Here is a 20548-nt window from a genome sequence, read left to right as displayed (position 1 = left end):
TACCATCAGCGTTTTTATGTGTAGAACCGTAAGGGGTACCATCAGCGTTTTTATGTGTAGAACCGTAAGGGGTACCATCAGCGTTTTTATGAGTAAAACCATAAGGGGTACCATCAGCGTTTTTATGTGTAGAACCATAAGGGGTACCATCAGCGTTTTTATGTGTAGAACCATAAGGGGTACCATCAGCGTTTTTATGTGTAGAACCATAAGGGGTACCATCAGCGTTTTTATGAGTAAAACCATAAGGGGTACCATCAGCGTTTTTATGAGTAAAACCATAAGGGGTACCATCAGCGTTTTTATGAGTAAAACCATAAGGGGTACCATCAGCGTTTTTATGAGTAAAACCATAAGGGGTACCATCAGCGTTTTTATGAGTAAAACCATAAGGGGTACCATCAGCGTTTTTATGTGTAGAACCATAAGGGGTACCATCAGCGTTTTTATGAGAAAAACCATAAGGGGTACCATCAGCGTTTTTATGTGTAGAACCATAAGGGGTACCATCAGCGTTTTTATGAGTAAAACCGTAAGGGGTACCATCAGCGTTTTTATGAGTAGAACCATAAGGGATACCATCAGCGTTTTTATGAGTAAAACCATAAGGGGTACCATCAGCGTTTTCATGTGTAGAACCATAAGGGGTACCATCAGCGTTTTAATGAGTAAAACCATAAGGGGTACCATCAGCGTGTTTATGTGTAGAACCATAAGGGGTACCATCAGCGTTTTATTGAGTAAAACCATAAGGGGTACCATCAGCGTTTTTATGAGTAAAACCGTAAGGGGTACCATCAGCGTTTTAATGAGTAAAACCATAAGGGGTACCATCAGCGTTTTAATAAGTAAAACCATAAGGGGTACCATCAGCGTTTTAATGAGTAAAACCATAAGGGGTACCATCAGCGTTTTTATGAGTAAAACCATAAGGGGTACCATCAGCGTTTTTATGAGTAAAACCGTAAGGGGTACCATCAGCGTTTTAATGAGTAAAACCGTAAGGGGTACCATCAGCGTTTTAATGAGTAAAACCATAAGGGGTACCATCAGCGTGTTTATGTGTAGAACCATAAGGGGTACCATCAGCGTTTTAATGAGTAAAACCATAAGGGGTACCATCAGCGTTTTAATGAGTAAAACCGTAAGGGGTACCATCAGCGTTTTAATGAGTAAAACCATAAGGGGTACCATCAGCGTTTTAATGAGTAAAACCATAAGGGGTACCATCAGCGTGTTTATGTGTAGAACCATAAGGGGTACCATCAGCGTTTTAATGAGTAAAACCATAAGGGGTACCATCAGCGTTTTTATGAGTAAAACCGTAAGGGGTACCATCAGCGTTTTTATAAATAAAACCATAAGGGGTACCATCAGCGTTTTTATGTGTAGAACCGTAAGGGGTACCATCAGCGTGTTTATGTGTAGAACCATAAGGGGTACCATCAGCGTTTTAATGAGTAAAACCATAAGGGGTACCATCAGCGTGTTTATGTGTAGAACCATAAGGGGTACCATCAGCGTTTTAATGAGTAAAACCATAAGGGGTACCATCAGCGTTTTTATGTGTAGAACCATAAGGGTTACCATCAGCGTTTTTATGTGTAGAACCATAAGGGGTACCATCAGCGTTTTTATGAGTAAAACCATAAGGGGTACCATCAGAGTTTTTATGAGTAAAACCGTAAGGGGTACCATCAGCGTTTTTATGAGTAAAACCATAAGGGGTACCATCAGCGTTTTTATGAGTAAAACCATAAGGGGTACCATCAGCGTTTTTATGAGTAAAACCATAAGGGGTACCATCAGCGTTTTTATGAGTAAAACCATAAGGGGTACCATCAGCGTTTTTATAAATAAAACCATAAGGGGTACCATCAGCGTTTTTATGAGTAAAACCATAAGGGGTACCATCAGCGTTTTTATGAGTAAAACCATAAGGGGTACCATCAGCGTTTTTATGAGTAAAACCATAAGGGGTACCATCAGCGTTTTTATAAATAAAACCATAAGGGGTACCATCAGCGTTTTTATGAGTAAAACCATAAGGGGTACCATCAGCGTTTTTATAAATAAAACCATAAGGGGTACCATCAGCGTTTTTATAAATAAAACCATAAGGGGTACCATCAGCGTTTTTATGAGTAAAACCATAAGGGGTACCATCAGCGTTTTTATGAGTAAAACCATAAGGGGTACCATCAGCGTTTTTATAAATAAAACCATAAGGGGTACCATCAGCGTTTTTATGAGTAAAACCATAAGGGGTACCATCAGCGTTTTTATGAGTAAAACCATAAGGGGTACCATCAGCGTTTTTATAAATAAAACCATAAGGGGTACCATCAGCGTTTTTATGTGTAGAACCGTAAGGGGTACCATCAGCGTTTTTATGTGTAGAACCGTAAGGGGTACCATCAGCGTTTTTATGAGTAAAACCATAAGGGGTACCATCAGCGTTTTTATGTGTAGAACCATAAGGGGTACCATCAGCGTTTTTATGTGTAGAACCATAAGGGGTACCATCAGCGTTTTTATGTGTAGAACCATAAGGGGTACCATCAGCGTTTTTATGAGTAAAACCATAAGGGGTACCATCAGAGTTTTTATGAGTAAAACCATAAGGGGTACCATCAGCGTTTTTATGAGAAAAACCATAAGGGGTACCATCAGCGTTTTTATGAGTAAAACCATAAGGGGTACCATCAGCGTTTTTATGAGTAAAACCATAAGGGGTACCATCAGCGTTTTTATGTGTAGAACCATAAGGGGTACCATCAGCGTTTTTATGAGAAAAACCATAAGGGGTACCATCAGCGTTTTTATGAGAAAAACCATAAGGGGTACCATCAGCGTTTTTATGTGTAGAACCATAAGGGGTACCATCAGCGTTTTAATGAGAAAAACCATAAGGGGTACCATCAGCGTTTTTATGAGTAAAACCGTAAGGGGTACCATCAGCGTTTTTATAAATAAAACCATAAGGGGTACCATCAGCGTTTTTATAAGTAAAACCATAAGGGGTACCATCAGCGTTTTAATGAGTAAAACCATAAGGGGTACCATCAGCGTTTTAATGAGTAAAACCATAAGGGGTACCATCAGCGTTTTAATGAGTAAAACCATAAGGGGTACCATCAGCGTGTTTATGTGTAGAACCATAAGGGGTACCATCAGCGTTTTATTGAGTAAAACCATAAGGGGTACCATCAGCGTTTTTATGAGTAAAACCGTAAGGGGTACCATCAGCGTTTTAATGAGTAAAACCATAAGGGGTACCATCAGCGTTTTAATAAGTAAAACCATAAGGGGTACCATCAGCGTTTTAATGAGTAAAACCATAAGGGGTACCATCAGCGTTTTTATGAGTAAAACCATAAGGGGTACCATCAGCGTTTTTATGAGTAAAACCGTAAGGGGTACCATCAGCGTTTTTATGAGTAAAACCGTAAGGGGTACCATCAGCGTTTTAATGAGTAAAACCATAAGGGGTACCATCAGCGTGTTTATGTGTAGAACCATAAGGGGTACCATCAGCGTTTTTATGAGTAAAACCATAATGGGTACCATCAGCGTTTTAATGAGTAAAACCGTAAGGGGTACCATCAGCGTTTTAATGAGTAAAACCATAAGGGGTACCATCAGCGTTTTAATGAGTAAAACCATAAGGGGTACCATCAGCGTGTTTATGTGTAGAACCATAAGGGGTACCATCAGCGTTTTAATGAGTAAAACCATAATGGGTACCATCAGCGTTTTAATGAGTAAAACCGTAAGGGGTACCATCAGCGTTTTAATGAGTAAAACCATAAGGGGTACCATCAGCGTTTTAATGAGTAAAACCATAAGGGGTACCATCAGCGTGTTTATGTGTAGAACCATAAGGGGTACCATCAGCGTTTTAATGAGTAAAACCATAAGGGGTACCATCAGCGTTTTTATGAGTAAAACCGTAAGGGGTACCATCAGCGTTTTTATAAATAAAACCATAAGGGGTACCATCAGCGTTTTTATGTGTAGAACCGTAAGGGGTACCATCAGCGTGTTTATGTGTAGAACCATAAGGGGTACCATCAGCGTTTTAATGAGTAAAACCATAAGGGGTACCATCAGCGTGTTTATGTGTAGAACCATAAGGGGTACCATCAGCGTTTTAATGAGTAAAACCATAAGGGGTACCATCAGCGTTTTTATGTGTAGAACCATAAGGGTTACCATCAGCGTTTTTATGTGTAGAACCATAAGGGGTACCATCAGCGTTTTTATGAGTAAAACCATAAGGGGTACCATCAGCGTTTTTATGTGTAGAACCATAAGGGGTACCATCAGTGTTTTTATGAGAAAAACCATAAGGGGTACCATCAGCGTTTTTATGAGTAAAACCATAAGGGGTACCATCAGCGTTTTTATGTGTAGAACCATAAGGGGTACCATCAGCGTTTTTATGAGTAAAACCATAAGGGGCACCATCAGCGTTTTTATGAGAAAAACCATAAGGGGTACCATCAGCGTTTTTATGAGAAAAACCATAAGGGGTACCATCAGCGTTTTTATGAGAAAAACCATAAGGGGTACCATCAGCGTTTTTATGAGAAAAACCATAAGGGGTACCATCAGCGTTTTTATGAGAAAAACCATAAGGGGTACCATCAGCGTTTTTATGAGAAAAACCATAAGGGGTACCATCAGCGTTTTTATGAGTAAAACCATAAGGGGTACCATCAGCGTTTTGATGAGTAAAACCATAAGGGGTACCATTAGCGTTTTTATGAGAAAAACCATAAGGGGTACCATCAGCGTTTTTATGAGTAAAACCATAAGGGGTACCATCAGCGTTTTTATGAGTAAAACCATAAGGGGTACCATCAGCGTTTTTATGAGAAAAACCATAAGGGGTACCATCAGCGTTTTTATGAGAAAAACCATAAGGGGTACCATCAGCGTTTTTATGAGTAAAACCATAAGGGGTACCATCAGCGTTTTTATGAGTAAAACCATAAGGGGTACCATCAGCGTGTTTATGTGTAGAACCATAAGGGGTACCATCAGCGTTTTAATGAGTAAAACCATAATGGGTACCATCAGCGTTTTAATGAGTAAAACCGTAAGGGGTACCATCAGCGTTTTAATGAGTAAAACCATAAGGGGTACCATCAGCGTTTTAATGAGTAAAACCATAAGGGGTACCATCAGCGTGTTTATGTGTAGAACCATAAGGGGTACCATCAGCGTTTTAATGAGTAAAACCATAAGGGGTACCATCAGCGTTTTTATGAGTAAAACCATAAGGGGTACCATCAGCGTTTTTATGTGTAGAACCGTAAGGGGTACCATCAGCGTTTTTATGTGTAGAACCATAAGGGTTACCATCAGCGTTTTTATGTGTAGAACCATAAGGGGTACCATCAGCGTTTTTATGAGTAAAACCATAAGGGGTACCATCAGAGTTTTTATGAGTAAAACCATAAGGGGTACCATCAGCGTTTTTATGAGAAAAACCATAAGGGGTACCATCAGCGTTTTTATGAGTAAAACCATAAGGGGTACCATCAGCGTTTTTATGTGTAGAACCATAAGGGGTACCATCAGTGTTTTTATGAGAAAAACCATAAGGGGTACCATCAGCGTTTTTATGAGTAAAACCATAAGGGGTACCATCAGCGTTTTTATGTGTAGAACCATAAGGGGTACCATCAGCGTTTTTATGAGTAAAACCATAAGGGGCACCATCAGCGTTTTTATGAGAAAAACCATAAGGGGTACCATCAGCGTTTTTATGAGAAAAACCATAAGGGGTACCATCAGCGTTTTTATGAGAAAAACCATAAGGGGTACCATCAGCGTTTTTATGAGAAAAACCATAAGGGGTACCATCAGCGTTTTTATGAGAAAAACCATAAGGGGTACCATCAGCGTTTTTATGAGAAAAACCATAAGGGGTACCATCAGCGTTTTTATGAGAAAAACCATAAGGGGTACCATCAGCGTTTTTATGAGTAAAACCATAAGGGGTACCATCAGCGTTTTGATGAGTAAAACCATAAGGGGTACCATTAGCGTTTTTATGAGAAAAACCATAAGGGGTACCATCAGCGTTTTTATGAGTAAAACCATAAGGGGTACCATCAGCGTTTTTATGAGTAAAACCATAAGGGGTACCATCAGCGTTTTTATGAGAAAAACCATAAGGGGTACCATCAGCGTTTTTATGAGAAAAACCATAAGGGATACCATCAGCGTTTTTATGAGTAAAACCATAAGGGGTACCATCAGCGTTTTTATGAGTAAAACCATAAGGGGTACCTTCAGCGTTTTTATGAGTAAAACCATAAGGGGTACCATCAGCGTTTTTATGAGTAGAACCATAACGGGTACCATCAGCGTTTTTATGAGTAAAACCATAAGGGGTACCATCAGCGTTTTTATGAGTAAAACCATAAGGGGTACCATCAGCGTTTTAATGAGTAAATCCGTAAGGGTTACCATCAGCGTTTTCATGAGTAAAACCCTAAGGGGTACCATCAGCGTTTTTATGAGTAAAACCATAAGGGGTACCATCAGCGTTTTTATGAGAAAAACCATAAGGGGTACCATCAGAGTTTTTATGAGTAAAACCATAAGGGGTACCATCAGCGTTTTTATGAGAAAAACCATAAGGGGTACCATCAGCGTTTTTATGAGTAAAACCAGCGTTTTTATTAGAAAAACCATAAGGGGTACCATCAGCGTTTTTATGCGTAGAACCATAAGGGGTACCATCAGCGTTTTTATGAGAAAAACCATAAGGGGTACCATCAGCGTTTTTATGCGTAAAACCATAAAGGGTACCATCAGCGTTTTTATGAGAAAAACCATAAGGGGTACCATCAGCGTTTTTATGAGTAAAACCATAAGGGGTACCATCAGCGTGTTTATGTGTAGAACCATAAGGGGTACCATCAGCGTTTTTATGTGTAGAACCATAAGGGGTACCATCAGCGTTTTTATGTGTAGAACCATAAGGGGTACCATCAGCGTTTTTATGAGTAAAACCATAAGGGGTACCATCAGCGTTTTTATGAGTAAAACCATAAGGTACCATCAGCGTTTTTATGAGTAGAACCATAAGGGGTACCATCAGCGTTTTTATGAGTAAAACCATAAGGGGTACCATCAGCGTTTTTATGAGTAAACCCATAAGGGGTACCATCAGCGTTTTTATGAATAAAACCATAAGGGGTACCATCAGCGTTTTTATGAGTAAAACCATAAGGGGTACCATCAGCGTTTTTATGAATAAAACCATAAGGGGTACCATTAGCGTTTTTATGAGAAAAACCATAAGGGGTACCATCAGCGTTTTTATGAGTAAAACCATAAGGGGTACCATCAGCGTTTTTATGAGAAAAACCATAAGGGGTACCATCAGCATTTTTATGAGAAAAACCATAAGGGGTACCATCAGCGTTTTTATGAGTAAAACCATAAGGGGTACCATCAGCGTTTTTATGAGTAAAACCATAAGGGGTACCATCAGCGTTTTTATGAGTAAAACCATAAGGGGTACCATCAGCGTTTTTATGAGAAAAACCATAAGGGGTACCATCAGCATTTTTATGAGAAAAACCATAAGGGGTACCATCAGCGTTTTTATGAGTAAAACCATAAGGGGTACCATCAGCGTTTTTATGAGTAAAACCATAAGGGGTACCATCAGCGTTTTTATGAGTAAAACCATAAGGGGTACCATCAGCGTTTTTATGAGTAAAACCATAAGGGGTACCATCAGCGTTTTTATGAGTAAAACCATAAGGGGTACCATCAGCGTTTTTATGAGTAAAACCATAAGGGGTACCATCAGCGTTTTTATAAATAAAACCATAAGGGGTACCATCAGCGTTTTTATGAGTAAAACCATAAGGGGTACCATCAGCGTTTTTATAAATAAAACCATAAGGGGTACCATCAGCGTTTTTATAAATAAAACCATAAGGGGTACCATCAGCGTTTTTATGAGTAAAACCATAAGGGGTACCATCAGCGTTTTTATAAATAAAACCATAAGGGGTACCATCAGCGTTTTTATGAGTAAAACCATAAGGGGTACCATCAGCGTTTTTATAAATAAAACCATAAGGGGTACCATCAGCGTTTTTATGAGTAAAACCATAAGGGGTACCATCAGCGTTTTTATAAATAAAACCATAAGGGGTACCATCAGCGTTTTTATGAGTAAAACCATAAGGGGTACCATCAGCGTTTTTATAAATAAAACCATAAGGGGTACCATCAGCGTTTTTATGAGTAAAACCATAAGGGGTACCATCAGCGTTTTTATGAGTAAAACCATAAGGGGTACCATCAGCGTTTTTATGAGTAAAACCATAAGGGGTACCATCAGCGTTTTTATGAGTAAAACCATAAGGGGTACCATCAGCGTTTTTATAAATAAAACCATAAGGGGTACCATCAGCGTTTTTATGTGTAGAACCGTAAGGGGTACCATCAGCGTTTTTATGTGTAGAACCGTAAGGGGTACCATCAGCGTTTTTATGAGTAAAACCATAAGGGGTACCATCAGCGTTTTTATGTGTAGAACCATAAGGGGTACCATCAGCGTTTTTATGTGTAGAACCATAAGGGGTACCATCAGCGTTTTTATGTGTAGAACCATAAGGGGTACCATCAGCGTTTTTATGAGTAAAACCATAAGGGGTACCATCAGAGTTTTTATGAGTAAAACCATAAGGGGTACCATCAGCGTTTTTATGAGAAAAACCATAAGGGGTACCATCAGCGTTTTTATGAGTAAAACCATAAGGGGTACCATCAGCGTTTTTATGAGAAAAACCATAAGGGGTACCATCAGCGTTTTTATGTGTAGAACCATAAGGGGTACCATCAGCGTTTTTATGAGAAAAACCATAAGGGGTACCATCAGCGTTTTTATGAGTAAAACCGTAAGGGGTACCATCAGCGTTTTTATGTGTAGAACCATAAGGGGTACCATCAGCGTTTTTATGAGTAAAACCATAAGGGGTACCATCAGCGTTTTTATGAGTAGAACCATAAGGGGTACCATCAGCGTTTTTATGAGTAAAACCATAAGGGGTACCATCAGCGTTTTTATGAGTAAAACCATAAGGGGTACCATCAGCGTTTTTATGAGTAAAACCATAAGGGGTACCATCAGCGTTTTTATAAGTAAAACCATAAGGGGTACCATCAGCGTTTTTATGAGTAAAACCATAAGGGGTACCATCAGCGTTTTTATGAGTAGAACCATAAGGGGTACCATCAGCGTTTTTATGAGAAAAACCATAAGGGGTACCATCAGCGTTTTTATGAGAAAAACCATAAGGGGTACCATCAGCGTTTTTATGAGAAAAACCATAAGGGGTACCATCAGCGTTTTTATGAGTAAAACCATAAGGGGTACCATCAGCGTTTTTATGAGTAAAACCATAAGGGGTACCATCAGCGTTTTAATGAGTAAAACCATAAGGGGTACCATCAGCGTTTTTATGAGTAAAACCATAAGGGGTACCATCAGCGTTTTTATGAGAAAAACCATAAGGGGTACCATCAGCGTTTTTATGAGTAAAACCATAAGGGGTACCATCAGCGTTTTTATGAGTAAAACCATAAGGGGTACCATCAGTGTTTCATATGTAGAACTTTAAAGGTGCAGTATATATTTCATACTAATTTTTTACAAAGTTTTTAAGTTGTAATTCTTTGCTCTGTTCTTTTTTCCAGGTGAGACTTTGGGAATCCCGGATACAGTCATGGGAATGACACTCCTGGCAGCAGGAACCAGCATTCCCGACACCGTGGCCAGTGTGATGGTGGCTCGCGAAGGTAACGAACCCGTTCTTAAGCATCCAAACATCATCTGAACAGCTCAATCATTTAATCAATCAATCATCTTTATTTCTATCGCTCTTCTCCAGCGCCGATTGTGTCAGAGCAGCTTCAGTGTTAAACAGGACAATACTGCAGCAGAATTAGATTTGGCTGTACAGTCGTTCTGGAGTAAACAGTGATGTTATCAGCTTATTTTAATTCATCAGAGAGAGACAATGCTGGCAGATCAGTATTAGTTTATAGAATAAATAAGAACCATAAGGGGTTCCATCATCGTTTTTATGTGTAGATTGATTAAATAATCTTGTTTTCTGTTTGAATTAAGATTATTTTTCTCACCCTATTGGCAGATTATTTATCTTATTTTAAGCAAAAACTCTCTTCATTTTGAGTTATTTTTCCCAAAACAAGAAAATAACTTTTGCTTGTCTAGTAAATACTTCTTGTTTTAAGAATTTTTAGATGTTTGGACTCGAAACAAGACAAAAATACTGAGTAAGAAAAGCATTGTTTGCAGTGAAGATCTGTTTCCCACAGGTAAGGCTGACATGGCCATGTCCAACATCGTGGGCTCGAATGTTTTCGACATGTTGTGTCTGGGCCTGCCGTGGTTCATCAAGACGGTGTTTGTGGACACGGGGTCTCCAGTGGAGGTCAACAGCACGGGTTTGGTCTTCATGTCATGTACGTTGCTGCTCTCCATCGTCTTCCTCTTCTTGGCTGTTCACATTAACGGATGGAAGTTGGACTGGAAATTAGGGGTGGTGTGTCTGGTTTGCTACATCCTGTTCGCCACGCTGTCCATTTTATACGAGCTCGGGATCATCGGGAACAATCCCATCAGAGCCTGCAGTGACTAACGCTGAACACTGAATGTAATTGATCAAAAATAACACAAACTACAACTTTATTCAGCATTGGCTTCTCTTCCGTGTTAGTGTTCAATCCTCAAATAAAGATTCAAACGGTTATGAGTCAGCGAATCAATTCATGATTCGGATCGCCAATGTCTCGTGATTTCAGCAGTTTGACACGCGATCCGAATCATGAATCGATTCACTGATTCATAACCGTTTGAATCTTTATTTGAGGATTGAACACAAACGCGGAAGAGAAGCCAATGCTGAATAAAGTCGTAGTTTTTGTTATTTTTGGACCCAAATGTATTTTGGATGCTTCAAGAGACTCTAATTAACCCACTGATGTCTCATATGGACTACTGTGATGATGTTTTTATTCCCTTTCTGGACATGGACAGTATAGTGTGCATACACTTGCATACGCTCTCGGACTAAATATAAAATATCTTAAACTGTGTGTGAAGATGAGCGGAGGTCTGACGGGTGTGGAGCGACATTAGGGAGAGGAGTTAATGACAGAAGGTTCAGTTTTGGGTGAACTAACCCTTTAATATTTTACTCTCATGACAAGTCGACGATCATGAGACGACATTGGCTGAGTTTACGGTGCAAAAAATGATTTCTTACTTATTTTTTTGTCTAAATATCAAAAAATTCTTAAATCAAGATGCATTTACTATATAAGTAAAATGACATAAGATATTTTTGCTTGTTTTCGGGGAAAAAAACCCCAAAATGAAGTGAGTTTTTGCTTTACAGGCGAAATGATCTGCCAATGGGGTGAGAAAAATAATCTTGTTTCTTGTTTCCGTCCCAAACAGAAATGAGATTATTTTTCTCACCTCACTGGAAGATCATTTTGCCTGTTTAAAGCAAAAACTCACTTCATTTTGGCGTTTTTTCCCCCCTGAAAACAAGAAAAAATATCTCATGTTGTTTTACTGATCTAGTAAATGCATCTTGATTTAAGAATCATTAGATATTTGGACTGGAAACAAGACAAAATGACTCAGTAAGAAGAGCATTTTTTGGCAGTGCATTTACTGCAGAAACTAAATGACAAGATATTTAGTCTTGCTCTCTGAAAATAAAGCGAGTACCAGCGGAGTCAGAAATCAACTTATTCAGGGGGGAAACGAGATGAGTTTTCTGACTCCACTGGCAGATATTTGTTCTCATCTTAAGCACAAACTCTGTTAATTTTAATCGATTTTTCAGTGAATGTCATGTCTCTTCTGCAGTAAATGTCTTTATTTAGGAACGTTTAGTTATTTGTGCTGGTAAACGAGACCGAAACACTGAGGAAGAACATCATATTTTGCCCCCAATGTTTTATTGATTTCAAACTAACAAAAGTCCGTTTGCATTGAGAAAAGTGATCGCGTAATATCTGTATCATCAAACATTTTCATTAAAGGGATGATGAATTGAGAAATCAACTTTCCCTTGAGCTTTTGATATATAAAAGGTCATCGTGATATAAGAACATCCTGTAAGTTTCAGAGCTGAAAACTTCCTTGTTATTAATTGTATTAATTACTGTCATAATGAGATTAAAACACACTGCTGTGCTTCTATAGTGGATCTGACAGGAATGGTGCAACACACTTATGTGAGTAAAACATGTTTTTATATGTGATGGTATTGCATTGTTACAGATTGTATTGATTATGTGTGTCTAACTGAACATACCTCAGCGCGCTGTCGCAGGATGGAGAAGCCTTGATTTGTTGGTTCTTTGTGAGTCGAGATCAGACTGCCAGGGCTGTGTGTTTTCCAGACGGGCTACCAACACTAAGCCCGTCGGCAAGCCGGTGAATCTTAAATAATGAAATGTCTGCGTTGTTCCCTCTCTTGACTTGATACTTGAAGAACACGCCCACGCGGTTTGCGCTTATATCCACCGGGTGGGCCAAGTAATACAAAAATAAATCAATCGTGGGTGGATGAGAAATAAATCATTGTGTTTGTGTGATAAAGACGTTTAGTGAGTCCTGTGAGAGAATCATTCCGGTGCCGCTTTCAAAACAATCCCTCATGTGAACTGACAGCAGAGCTGAAGCTCATTAAATATGCAAATCTTATCCAATCCTAGCTGTGGGCTTTTACCGCCAAGTCTCCAGTGACACGCCCATCAAAACCATCAGGAGAGCCTCAAAACCAGTGCAGAAAATAGCCATTACTGATTAGTTATGATGTTTCTGAACGTAAAAACCACACAAACGTCATTAGTCGACCTCAGACAACAGTATAAAAACATAAGAAAAGCCAGTTAATGACACCTTTAAAATTAATATATTCACATAAAATCTGTTCTAACACGTTACAATTATTGCATATACAGTAAAAATCAATCACATTAAAGCTGTTTTATGGAAACAATATGACTATATAAGGATAGATGATTTTTTTAACAAAGCAGAAAATGTTTAAATGGTGTCATAAAAACAAAATTAAAATATCTAAACATCCTTAAATCAAGACATTTAATATCTGTCTTATATATATATAGTCTTGTTTACTGGAAAATGCATCAAAATGAAGGGAGTTTGTGCAAAAAACAAGAACAAATATACACCAATGGAGTCAAAATATGTTACGTTTTCCCTTCCTTCTAAGCTCAAACTCATTTAAATGTCAATATTTCATATCTTAAAAGTCAAAATTATGCTTAACCCATATTTTAGAATCACAATGACAATTTCTTCATGCCTTAAAATAGCTTGAGTGTAACTCGACACCCTGGTTTCATGTGGCGTCATGAATATGTAAATTGGCCCCGCCCCCAGTCAATCACATGACTCAGAGGTCCACTCGCTCAACTTTACTGTTGTAAACGCTTCTCAATGACAAATGTTAATATCGTTTTTTTATTCAGTCACATGTTTGAGTCAGAGGAGAAAAGCCCCGCCCTCTAATTTTTGGGAAACGGCTTTGTCTTCAAGCATTTTAAAAACTACATTGACAAAAATACTAAGAAAACCTTTTTTTTTTTTGTGGCAGTAACACATTTATTTTAAGGGTTACATCATGCAGCATCTGATTTATTTCCATGTTAGCAAACTATTGCTCAGGGATTTTGGTCAATGTGATCATTTGGAGAAGCGTGTTTAGAGCGGTTCTTCTACGATAGGAACCTGCCTCGTGGAAATGTAGTTGAGTTTAGAAACGCTAAAGTTTGTGTGTGTGTGTGGTCACAATCCCTCGTCTGTCATGAGCAGTGTCAGTGTTTAACTCGCCGCGTTTCCTTTACAGATCTGGGCAAAACTTCTGCGATCGTTTCTAAATGCAGATAAACTATTGGCAAATGACGGCGTTTACCGGTGCGACTGAAACTGTTTTCCCTCTCGCGATCAGTCATTCCGTAACGACCAATGCGGTGGCTGCGATTTACATAAACATACCAACCACGCACTGGCCATTATTATTAATGAAGGACACGTGTGTGTGAGAGTGGGTGTGTGAGAGTTAGTGTGTGAGAAAGTTAAGTGTGTTTAAAAGATGTTGTGTGCGTGAGTTTGTGTGTGTGAGGTGTATGTGAAAGTTTGTGTGTGTAAGTTTGTTCGTGTAGGTTGTGTGAGAGTTTGCATGTGTGAGTAAAAGTGGGTGTGTGAGGTGTGTGTGAGAGATTGTGTGTGTGAGAGTTAGTGTTTAGAAGTGGTTGTTGTGTGTGTGTTTGTGCGAGGTGTATGTGAGAGTTTGTGTGCGTGTTTGTTTGTGTGCGTTGTGTTTGTGTGAGAGTTTTCATGTGTGTGTTTGTGTGTGAGTTTGTGTGTGAAGAGTTTGTGTGAGGTGTGTGTGTGAGAGTTTGTGTGCGGGTTTGTTTGTGTGTGAGGTGTGTGTGAGTTTGTGTGTGAAGAGTTTGTGTGAGAGTTTGTGTGTGAGGCGTGTGTGTGACTGTATGTGAGAGTTTGTGTGTGTGTTTGTGTGAGGTGTATGTGAGAGTTTGTGTGTGTGTGTGTGTGTTTGTGTGAGGTGTATGTGAGTTTGTGTGCGAGTTTTCATGTGAGTTTGTGTGAGAGAGTTGGTGTGAGTTTGTGTGTGAAGAGTTTGTGTGCGTTGTGTTTGTGTGAGAGTTTTCATGTGTATGTTTGTGTGTGAGGTGTGTGTGAGAGTTTGCGTGAGAGAGTTTGTGTGAGAAGAGTTTGTGTGAGAGTTTATGTGTGTGTGTGTGTGTGTGTCTCCCTCAGATTTTTCCGCACCGGTAATTTGAAGTGTAAAGGAGACGCGGCTACGGCTGTCTGTAATCTACCTCAGATCTTTGATCCAGACACACACACACCCACACACATCATCGTGTAGGGATGTGAAATGTCTCAGCGATCGATCGCTTTTAGCTCTACTCCAGCGGGAATAAAAGTCGAGGATCAGTAATATAGAAGTCATTTAAGGAGCACTCCAGCGTGTTTAGAGATGGGGCTTATTCAGCTTCTCTCCTACATTTAGATGTGTGGGCGAATGCGTTTGTGTCTCAGTGCATTGCTTTAGTTTGGCAGGGTCGCCGCTAGCTTAGTTTAGCATAATGAATGGAATCCTATGTTGTCAGATAGCATGTCCCGAGTAAAAGTGATCCCAAAACCCCACCTAATGACTTCTTGTGGCCTGCATATTCACACCGAGAACAACTAGCGACGCAGATTAAGACGCAGAGATATCACGCAACACACTGCGGTCGCTCGACAGCCGGAGGACGTGAGGATGAGCCGTGATATCTCTGCTTCCCCATAATATAGTCCCAATATCTGCCTAAATCGCCTCGTCTTAATCTGTGTCGCTAGTTGTTCTCGGTGTGAATACGCAGGCCACAAGAAGTCATTAGGTGAGTTTTTGGATCACTTTTACTCAGGACATGCTATCTGGCAACATAGGATTCCATTCATTATGCTAAGCTAAGCTAGCGGCGACCCTGCCAAACTAAAGCAATGCACTGAGACACAAACGCATTCGCCCACACATCTAAATGTAGGAGAGAAGCTGAATAAGCCCTAGCTCTAAACACGCTCCTTTAAAAGGCGTAATATAAATCAGTTTTTAATATGAGCTCTTAATCACACGAGTATTGAAGCTCGTTTATGCCACAGAATAAAAAAAGGTAAAAAGGCGACTTATTCTGTATTTATTTTGCGCAATTGCAATTTTCCCTTTATAACTCACAATTCGGAGCAAATTAGTAAGATATATACTCGCAAGAAAAGAGTCAGGATTCATTTCCATCTCGCAATTCTTTATATCACAGTTATGTAAACTTTGTGAGAAGTTTCTGCAACCAATGGTAAAGGTTTTGAGACGGTGATAAACTCTTTTGTGAAAATGAAGTGCAATTGTACTGAACTGTAACACTAATTACCGAACTGTATTACAATAATAAAAGATATACTACCACGATGCATGAATGAGTCTTTCTTAAAGTGCAGAAATAAATGAACGGTTATGTTCTTATTTTTAATTCTTATCCACACGAGTTTGACGGACGCAGCTTCAGAAGGTCACGGTTTCAAAACCACCTGAAAGATTTTCATGAATCTGTAAAGACGGGGCGAGTGACTGATGTTGATATTTAAAACCACCTTAACCGATAATTAGATGATATTTTGCTGAGTGTTTATTATGTATATACAACACACATATATATTACACTTTTTTTTTAAAAACTTAATTATATGCATGATTCATCCTTGTGTTAATTTCATGAATTTAATCAAATTAAATTAGAATAATAAGACACAATAGGGCGGTTACTAGAGATGTTAACCGATGACCGATGGTTGCCTGTATCAACGTTAACCGATCAAAGTTGTCGGATCTCTAAATTAGTCTATTATAGACAGTGGGCTAAACGCTACAGTTAGCCGTCTCATTACGAAATCTTTTTGTGTGAAGTGAACAAATCCCTCACACTCAATTTTTCATAACTCGCCTATACTTAATAAACCAATAAAAACATTTGGCGCGAAGTCGCGGCGTTTGGGTTTGCGCGCTCACAAGGTTTGCCAAAAGTAAACCCTCGAGGTTAGAGCCGGGGCAGACGACAGGATGAAGCGTCATTCTGCTTAAGATGGACTTACATTTGGAAATATATTACATCTGCATTACAGTGGAAACACATGAGGTGTTGATCATCATCTTTCTTTATTAGTGTTAGCACTACCTCCAACTAAAGCGGCGTCTCTTCAGAGCTGTCATTTTCTTAAACGAGCCGCGGCAATGTTTCAGATGAGCTTCTAACGCTGGACAAACGCCTTTATTTACAACGCGATCACCTTAACCAAACCATTTCGAAACTAATGAGCCGTTTGTCCTCCGATTACAAACAAGCTCCTCGGGGCCGCGTTTGCGGGACTCATGTTTCACGCTATAGGGGATTTAAAGAAGTGACGTGAGTGGAAGAGAGGCGGCGGCTCCGGGACAGTGTGTGTGTGTGTGTGAGAGAGCGGGAGGCAGAGATCATTGAGAGATGCGACAGAGCTGCCAAATTGCAGGCACGGCTTGCGGCTGTTATTTCAAATAGCGCAGCATATTTTAAGCTAACCGGCTAACGAGGCTCGGTGGTCAGTCAAGAAAATGTTTAGTTTTCGCCATCCCTAGCTGTTACCAAAAAAATTAAATAAGTATCAACAAAATTCATCTTCGCATTGGAGAGGAAACCGAAGCTGCATTTGAAGTGGCGTTTACTGTTTAATGAGCTTAGAGGTGTCTAATGTTTTAAAAACACATGACCTTGAATACTGATATTTAAAATAATATAAAACATGAAAAGATTCTTTATATGTGAAATTAAAACCGCCAGTAGGCGGCAGCAAGTCACTCTCTGGGTGTGTGTGAGGGATATACTCGATAATGTCAGATCGCACATCGTTAAAACAACGATTACGATATAATCGCAGACCCCTAACATACGCAACCCAGGAAACACCTAGCCGGATGAGGCTATGATGCCATCAATAAGTGAAAGCAACATGTTTTGCTAGGGGAATCCAGGTCGAATGTTCAGTGAAAAGGTCATCCCTTCCATCCCAAAAACCAAACACAGTTGGACGGTCTAACTAACAAACATATTACAATTATGACCAGATTAGAGGGTCACTAAAAGAGGAACCAAAGGAGACAAACCTAAACAGCATCAACCTTAAGATTTGCTTGTCCGGAAAAAAGCATTTTTTATATAGATTTTCTGAAGCTTTTATAAAGGCCATTTTCCCTCTAAACTTATGAAACCTGAAGCATAGCCTATATTTATTATTATAATCTTAAATCTTTGATCTATACATTCAAATAAATTTCTCAACTTTTTGTTCAAAATGTTGCTTCTTTTTTTTAAAATCACCCTTACCCATATTCAAGTGTTGGTAAAAAAGAAATGCATGAATCGAGAATAAAACAGGTTTTTTGTTTTGTTTTAAAGAGGGTCAGCTCTTTTGATATTTTGTACACTCAGATAAAACAAAATATTCTATGGGCTTTTAAAGGGGCGGTGAAATGCTGTTTCCTGCACACTGAGCTCTCCTCTGTTAAAGACTTGGATTCCCATCCTAAACACAGACAAAGTTTCAAAAACTAATGTTGGACGTTTGATGGAGTATTTCTGTGTTAAAAATACTCCTTCCGGTTTCTCACGAGTTTCGGAGAGTTTTTTTCGAGTATGGGTCGGCTTGACGTTAAATAGAGCGGAAGGTCCTTGTATGGGCCGTACGGGCTCTTCTCCCGGTAGGGTGTGTGTGCGCGTGACTAGAGCGAGAGAGGAAACGCACGCCGCCCATAAACACTCACTCAGCTGCAGATCCAGTCGTCCGTGAACACTTCTGACGCGCTGCGCTCCACTTTATTCCTCTGGGTGACGTCGAGCGACTTCAACGCTTCAGCACAGCATTCTGGGAAGGCAGCGCTGCATTTGAACCGATTTGAACGCAGAAATGACGGGAAGCTTCACAACATCGCTTCAGTCGCGTCTCAAAGTGGATCTCCACGGTCACTGCTGTCAGGACTTCACCAAATCATACCAAAGAAGTGTGTTTTTGACGGAGCGGTCCCAGCGATAAAGGTTCGGTCCTGCTTTGGAAGCAGCCGGTGAGTTAAACTGCTTCAAATGTCTGTGCTGTCGGCTATCTTCGCGTGAGTAAACATCAGTAAACGACATGATCGTGTATAACGTTAGATAATTTATCAATGGAGCATGCGATCTATGGTGTGTGTTTAAATACATTTGTTTAGCTGACCACATAAACCTAGCGTTCTCACAAAGCGTGCTTCGTCATTTAAATGCGCTACTCCATTGTTTTTCTATACTCTAGTCTGACGTGCAAAACCGTTCTGCTTGCTACTGCTAAGGTTTAGTCGCATACAATAGTCCATAAACCGAATCATGTCCTCATACACTGCGAGTAAACACACAAATGACAGGCCACTAAATACAGTCCATACCACAGAGACGGACGTCCTGCTGCTGCTGCTTCTCCTGTTCAGTTTATTTCAGCCTCCGGATCTGATTCTGGATCATTATCTGTATTAGCTGAGAGCGATAGCCATGGTTTATTACGGTAACGTTTTCTTTTCCACGCTTGAGGATCACAGCTTTCAGACGCCCTTGTGCTGTTGCTGTGCGCGATCTAGAGGATGGATACCCGACCCGAGCCCGACGGGTTCCGACGGTACCCGACGGGTCGGGCCGGGTTCGGACAGATATTTAGAAATGACGTTCGGGTTCGGGTCGGGCTCGGTCACGTCAGCGCGAAAAGGCATTGAACCTTTTAAATTTAAAACTGCTTATTATGCAAGTAGCCAATGGGCCTGTTTAACTTGATGCAATGGTTTGTTTTTGTGATTAAAATACATGCATAATATTACCCTAACATCCGTCTTCCTGCATGCGGAAATTTGTTTATGTCGCCGTGACAACAACTCGCGTGCATATTGCCCGCGGCATCCTCATCATTCCAGTGAGCGCAACTTCAGCGCTGCTGGCAGCAGGACAGCCTTGAAGCCATCCGCAGTTGATGCAATCCTTTTTCTACATAAAACCTCGATTAGCCTAAACTTTGATGGATAGATTATGTAAATCCCATATGTTGCAGTTTAGGAACCACAGTTTGAGAAAATTGGTAAGATGACTTTCATTTCAATAAGCATTTAAATTGTGTTACGTTAATGTTTTGTTCTGTTAGCTTGGGCCATTTTTAGCAGACCTTTGTTCATTTAATTTCAGTTGGCTATTTGATAGGGCTCTGTGTAACGTTTAATGCCCCGTGTGCGCGCTGATGCGCTCGTCTGTAAACATTTCAGAATGCCTTCCTTACAGTTGCTTAATAAAAGCGGGATTTCCACACAAACAAACGTGCGTGTCATTAGTATATGAGGGGAAAAAATTGATTTTAACTGTCGGGCTCGGGTCGGGCTCGGACATAAATATTTGAATGCCTGTCGGGCTCAGGTCGGGTTCGGTTACTGCTCTGTCGGACGCGGGTCGGGCTCGGACAGAAAAATGCAGCCCGATCCGCACTCTAGCGCGATCGTCATTCTTAAGCTCCGCCCACACGATACGCCTCCAGCCGCTCGTTTTTTTCCGGAAAGACTCGGTACAGCCCATATTTCTTTTATAAATATAATAAAACTAAAGACTTTTCGGAGATATGAAGGATGCTATACTACTCTATAGGTACTCAAGACTGACATGAGATTGACTGAAACTGAGTGTTTCACCGCCCCTTTAAATTTAGGTGAAAATGGTCAAAAACCTTGGCAGTGGCCAGCAGCTTGTTTTTAAACGCTGACGGGGAAAGAATTAAAGACTTGCTTTCAAGACCTGGAAGACAGCCTAACAACTATTGCTCAAATAAAAAAAATGAATT

The 20548-nt window shown here is 40.0% G+C and overlaps 1 protein-coding gene across 1 annotated transcript in view; it reads left to right on the top strand.

Moving 5' to 3' along the window:
* slc24a5 (solute carrier family 24 member 5) overlaps positions 1–10706 on the top strand; it is a 64248-nt gene extending 53542 nt beyond the window's left edge. The window contains exons 8-9 of the mRNA XM_067419201.1: positions 9739–9840; positions 10384–10706. Of these exons, the coding sequence (XP_067275302.1) occupies positions 9739–9840; positions 10384–10706 (425 nt within the window). The remainder of the gene's footprint in view (positions 1–9738; positions 9841–10383) is intronic.
* The last annotated feature ends 9842 nt before the right edge of the window (positions 10707–20548 follow it).

This window comes from Pseudorasbora parva, chromosome 16 (genome assembly GCF_024679245.1).
Source record: "Pseudorasbora parva isolate DD20220531a chromosome 16, ASM2467924v1, whole genome shotgun sequence".
Classification (NCBI taxonomy): domain Eukaryota; kingdom Metazoa; phylum Chordata; class Actinopteri; order Cypriniformes; family Gobionidae; genus Pseudorasbora; species Pseudorasbora parva.
Note: the sequence above shows the minus strand (reverse complement) of the source record. Positions and strands in the feature narration are given on the sequence as shown.